Here is a 5,835-nt window from a genome sequence, read left to right as displayed (position 1 = left end):
GCTGGGAAGTGGCGGAGGGTCTGGCTCTCTGAGGTGGTTCTCGTGGCCTCGATGAGGAAAGTCCGGGGTAAGGACTCGCAGGAAGTCGCAGCGCTCGGTGGGTGACGGCTGTACTGTGCTGCTCTGCTCTGGGCGGGGGGTGGTTTCTGGGACTGTTCTCTCCCGGTTGGTTCTGTTCCCGACCTCTGGCCAGCGTCGGGGCGGCAGCCTCTCGGGTTCAGGCCTGCAGCTTGTCACGTGTGCAGCAGAAGTTCCATGTGCTTTTCTCCACCCTTCCTAGGAAAATACCTGAACGTGGTCAGAGAGTGTGGTCATGACGTCACGTGTCCGGCGGCCAAAGAGGTCATCTACACGCTGAAGGAGCGGGCGTACGTGGAGCAAATCGAGAAGGCCTTTGGCTATGCCAGCAAGGTGCTGCTGGGCTTCCTCATGGAGGAGAAGGAGCTCGTAGCTCACCTGAGGTGCGCGGCTTCCTCCTGGGGAGAAGGGGCTCGCGGCCCACCTGAGGTGCGCGGCTTCCTCCTGGGGAGAAGGGGCTCGCGGCCCACCTGAGGTGCACGAGCTCAGTGGCTCCCTGCCCTCCAGGGGCCCATCTGCAGCCCCCTCTGTGCCCTTCTGGTGGCATCTCCTGCACAGCCTGGTGTAGTAGGCCTATGCCCCCAATTCCTTTGAGCTCATTTTGAGCTTACCTCTGACGCCCGTGTAAGTGTGTTTCTCAGTGGGGGCACTCATAGGCTCTGTGGTCACACGTCCTCCCCGCCCCACCCAGTGCCTTGTGACCTGGCACCCACTGTGGGGAGCACGAGGCAAGCCTGGGCTCTCCCCTGCCCACAGGTCCATCAAGCGCTACTTCCTCATGGACCAGGGTGACTTCTTCGTGCACTTCATGGACCTCACAGAGGAAGAGCTGAAGAAGCCAGTGGACGACATCACGCCCACCCGCCTGGAGGCGCTGTTGGAGCTGGCCCTGCGCATGAGCACCGCCAACACCGACCCCTTCAAGGACGACCTTAAGGTGGGCCTTTGGTGAGCTCTGCTCCCCGGGGGGACGCTCCCAGGAGCTCCCGGGCTCTGTCAGGGACACGCCTCGGGCTGTGGGTGCCCAGCCTCTCCGTGGGTCTCCGCGGCCTCTGCATCCGCACTGGGCAGGGACACTGGCCTTCGTCTTCTGTAGTGTCTGGCCTCATGCATGGAGCTGGATGGGTACTTGTTTCCATTTTCTGGAAGTTTCAGGAGGGCCGGTTCTAATTCTTCCAGAAGCTTCTTGTGTTGTGAGGGATTAGTGGTTCCCCCGTCTGCTCCGCAGTTACAGGTCTGTGCCGATCTCCTGTTTCTTCTTGAGTCTGTTTTGCTGCTTTGTGTGTACCTAGGAATTTGTGTAGGAATCAGTTCTCATAATCCTGTTTATTTTTGTAAGATTAACAGTGTCCCCACTTTCATTTCTCTTTTTAATAATTTGTGTCTTTTTTAGTTAAATATAGCTAAACACTTGGCAGTTTTGCTAGTTTTTCAGAGCGCTAACTTGGTTTCATCTGTTTTCTCTGTTGTGTTTTATTTATCCTGCTCTAATCTCTCTTATCTTTCTCTTTCTGCTGATTCTGGGTTTAGTCTGTTATTACTTAGTTTCTTGAGTTGTAGAGTGAGGCTGTTGACTTGAGGCTCTTCTTCTTTTAACACAGACATTTGTGGCTCTGGATTTCCCGCAGCTCTGCTTTGCTGTGCTGGCTGTAGTGTCTCCATTTCCATTAGTCTGATGGTGTTTTCAGATTTCTCTTGTGATTTCTTCCTTGACCCGTTTGTTTTTAGGAGTGTGTTTCGTTTTCTCTGCTCGTGCTTTCTGGTTTTATCATGTTGATTTCTGACGTCCCCCTTCTGTCGTCTGAGGGCTTGCTGGGATTCCGGTTTTGTCAGCCTCATTGAGTCTTCGTGGCTTCCCCTGTGGTCTGTCCTGGGGCGTGTTCTGGGTGCATTTAGTGTCTGGCCGTGCCCTGCGGGCCAGTCAGCCCACTGTGCTCACATCCGTCCCTGGCCTGCTGGGCGTCTGCATCGTGGACAGCAGGGTGTCAGGTCTCCCTCAGGCCTTCAGCTCACGCTCCATATCTTTTGGGGTCTCTTGTGAGGTAGATAGAAGATCCTGGAGTCAGACTCTTGAGTCAGAGCACACAGCCAGTGCCCAGCTAGACCAGCATCACTGGCACTCTGTCCCTGGGCACTGGGCCGCCCACCGAGCAGGGCTGCAGCCCAGGCGGGAGGCAGCACACGTGTTCCGGGCCCGCTTCTGCAGATGATGTGTGTGCTCACCTGCGGTTCCTGCTGCTGCTTCCCTCTCTTGTCGTCATCCTTTCAACCTTCTTACCAGTTACCATCCCACCATCGCTGGTGCGTGGGAGGCCCTCGTGTGTGTGGCGGAGGCGGGGCCTGCACTCCCTGCCTGGGCTGCCGTGCTGCCCTCAGCACACGCACCCCCAGCTGGGCCTGTGGGAGCTGGGGCCGGGCAGTGACTCACGGTTCAGGGCTTCTTCTTGCCCTTGTTTCTCGTTGATACCGTCAGGGGTGTTTGTAAAGTGATTTCTCTGTACTCTTTTTCTGCTTTCTTGGGAAGTGGTTTAGTTTTTTAATCAGTTTGTCAGTGGATGTCTGGTGTGTTCAGCCATCTGCCAGACTTAGAGTCTGTGTCTGGGGTGCTTGCTTGGCTCTGGGCTCACTGTCCAGCCATGATGCCAGGGTGGGTGTGGCAGGGTGTGATGCTGTTCGTCCGTTTCCCCAAGATCGACCTGATGCCTCACGACCTCATCACCCAGCTGCTGCGGGTCCTGGCCATTGAGACCAAGCAGGAGAAAGCCATGGTCCACGCCGACCCCACCGAGCTCACACTCAGCGGCCTGGAGGCCTTCTCCTTCGACTATGTGGTCAAGTGGCCCCTGTCTCTGATCATTAACAGGTGCGCGTTGGGCTCTCATGCCCGCTCGTGCCCCAGGGGTTACTGGCTGCTGGGCCGTGCTCTGCCCCACGAGCCTCGCGTGGGGTGCCTGGGGCAGCAGCAGCTCCCGAGTGCCCGTTGGAGCCACCTCGTCCTGTGCTCACAGGAAAGCCCTGACGCGTTACCAGATGCTCTTCAGACACATGTTCTACTGCAAGCACGTGGAGCGGCAGCTGTGCAGCGTCTGGATCAGCAACAAGACGGCCAAGCAGCACTCCCTGCACTCCGCCAAGTGGTGCGTGCTGGCGCGCAGGCGGGGCCGGCCCCGTGCACACCCGGCACAGACCTGCGGCACGCGCCCACGGCCTCCACCGCCCCGCGTTTGTGCCGCGTGCACGCGGGACAGACCCCGGCCCCTTCAGGGTGTGGAGTGGTGGCATGGGGGCAGCAGGAGGCCACCTGCTGACGCCCTCGCCTGCAGGTTTGCGGGTGCCTTCACGCTGCGGCAGCGGATGCTCAACTTCGTGCAGAACGTCCAGTACTACATGATGCTTGAGGTGGTGGAGCCGACCTGGCACGTCCTTGAGAAGAGCCTGAGATCTGTGAGCTCAGTCCAGCCAGCCCTGCGCCTGGGGGTCTGCAGAGCGGGGTCAGGGAGGCAGGGCCCGGGCCCCACGGCTCCCAGGAGGGGAGGCAGCATGCCCAGGACTCCTGGGCTCAGGCTGCTGGAGGAGCGCATCCTTCCCTCAGAGCCTCGGCGCTGGACGGGCACCCCATCCAGGGCCTGGGGCCCTTCAGCCAAGAACGTCACGTCACCAAACTCCAGGACTAAAAGCACAGCGAGCACTGTTTTTTGTCTTTAAAAACCAAAATCTTAGACCTTGTGGGGCACGTTAAACGTGCTCTCTCGGCAGCATTTTGGAGGTTTTCCCTAAAGGCCCCAGGGTTGTTTAGAAGCGGAGCGGCGCGGCACGTGTGGCGGCCGTGGGGACGCGCTGCTGCCCCGCGGGCGCCCAACGGTGCCTTCCACGCAGGCCTCCACCATTGACGACGTGCTGGGGCACCACGCCAGCTTCCTGGATGGCTGCCTCAAGGACTGCATGCTGACCAACCCCGAGCTGCTGCGCGTCTTCTCCAAGCTCATGTCCGTGTGCGTCATGTTCACCAACTGCATGCAGGTGCCACCGGGACTCGGCGTGCGGCGGGCACGGGGCGGGTGTGGGGTAGGCGGGGAGCGGGGGATGTGGGGCGGTGGGTGTGGGACGGGCAGGAGCCATGACCGGAGTCCGCAGTCCGTCCTGGCCACGCAGGGGCTACATTTACTCGCGGAGGTTGGTCGTGGCTGATGAGCATTCCTCCCGACCCCCAAGAGATTTACGCAGAGCATGAAACTGGACAGCGAGCTGGGCCGCCTGACGCTGGAGCACGGCACGATGCAGGGGCCTCCCACAGAGGCCGAGCGGGCCGAGGAGCGCACCCGCAAGGAGCTCGCCCGCAAGGTGGGTGGTACCGCACGGCCGTCCCCGACGGCCTCCTTCCTCACCTCACATTTGACACAGTGTTCGGGTCACAGCACTTAGAAGCCTGCTTGCTATGTCCTTCCATTCCTGCCTGCCTTTGATTGATAAAAAGACTCTTTAAATTACGTTCCAAACACAAGCCGTGGAGAATCTGCCTTCCCAGCCTGCCGGGGCAGGGCCGTGTCATCCAAGGGTGTATGGTTAGGCCGGGCCGTGGGGACACCCCACAGGGGCCCAGTGAGCTCGGAGCTCGGGCCCTGTGGCCCCTGAACAGAGTCTGTCTAGTTGGCAGAGTCGGGCACCTGATCGGGTGCAGGTGTGTGTCCTGTAGGGTGGGCGGGGTAAGGTGACCCAGGCGGGCACTTGCAGGTTGCCCACTTGCCTAGGGCAGCTTGAAAATCTGAGCTCCCTGAGGAAGCCCCGCGGTCCACGTCCTGGCTCCTGGCTCTGTGTGCTGGGGACACAGGGCCTCCTGCCTGGACGTGCCTAGGTCCTCCCGTCTCAGGAATTTGTACGGTGCCCTAACTTTTTACCTTTTATTGATGACTCTCTAAGATGTGTTCTTCTGTTTAAAAAGAGGAGTGGGTTTTGAGCTGTCGGGGGCACCGTGTCTTGCAGTGCCTGGCTGAGCATGTGGACGCGCCACAGCTGGCCTCCAGCTTCGAGGCCACCATCAATAAATTTGATAAGAATTTCTCAGCTCACCTGCTCGACCTCCTGGCCCGGCTGAGCGTCTACAGCACCAGCGACTGCGAGCACGGCATGGCCAGTGTCATCTCCAGGTGGGCCCCCGCCGCGCCGAGTCCTCCCACTGCCCTGCGCCCTCCTGCCCCTTGAGCCGCAGGGACTGAGGCCGCGTCCTTGGCCTCCGTGTGCTGGTGCTGATCCCCGTCACCTGCTGAAAGGAGGCCGTCTGGGTGTTCACACATGTGCGCGCGTCTGTGTGTGCGCACATCCATCAGGGTGTGTTTGCGTGAGTGCTCACATGCGTGCACGCGTGGGCCAGCACGCGTGAGGCTGCTGCATCAGCACCTCCCCCAGCCCAGTTGGTCTGTGTTCCGAGGGCCAGGCCGGGGTCAGTTACACCAGCTGCTGCGCCCTGAGCCAGGACCAGACAAGGGCAGTGAGGAGGTGCTGCCCTCCCCACGCCCCGCCTGCCATGGTGAGTACGCGAGGTGGCCACGCCTCCAGGGCTGTGGCCGTGACGGTGCTCCCATGGGGTGCGCTGCCTGTGACCCCAGGAGCGACGAGCAGCAGGCATGATGGGAACAGAAGTGTGGACCTGGGGGGGCCCGTGGGCCAAGCAGTGGGGTCTGTGGCTCTGGGCCAGCAGTTTCCGCTCCTCAGAGGGACATGGGGGGCCCGCTCACGCGGGGTTCAGATCGGAAGAGCGTC

General features: G+C 60.5%; 1 protein-coding gene across 1 annotated transcript in view; it reads left to right on the top strand.

The window, feature by feature from the left end:
* LOC104992621 (gamma-tubulin complex component 2-like) overlaps positions 1-5,835 on the top strand; it is a gene marked incomplete at its 5' end in the record, with an annotated part of 9,232 nt that overhangs the window by 2,685 nt on the left and 712 nt on the right. Inside the window, 8 exon segments of the mRNA XM_010845573.1 lie at positions 249-461; positions 835-1,015; positions 2,769-2,941; positions 3,087-3,215; positions 3,402-3,522; positions 3,955-4,098; positions 4,291-4,419; positions 5,059-5,222. Of these exon segments, the coding sequence (XP_010843875.1) occupies positions 249-461; positions 835-1,015; positions 2,769-2,941; positions 3,087-3,215; positions 3,402-3,522; positions 3,955-4,098; positions 4,291-4,419; positions 5,059-5,222 (1,254 nt within the window).

Source organism: Bison bison, unplaced genomic scaffold (genome assembly GCF_000754665.1).
Source record: "Bison bison bison isolate TAMUID 2011002044 unplaced genomic scaffold, Bison_UMD1.0 scf7180017848604, whole genome shotgun sequence".
Classification (NCBI taxonomy): Eukaryota; Metazoa; Chordata; class Mammalia; order Artiodactyla; family Bovidae; genus Bison; species Bison bison.
The sequence above is the reverse complement of the archived record's forward strand: the minus strand, read 5'-3'. Positions and strand labels throughout refer to the sequence as shown.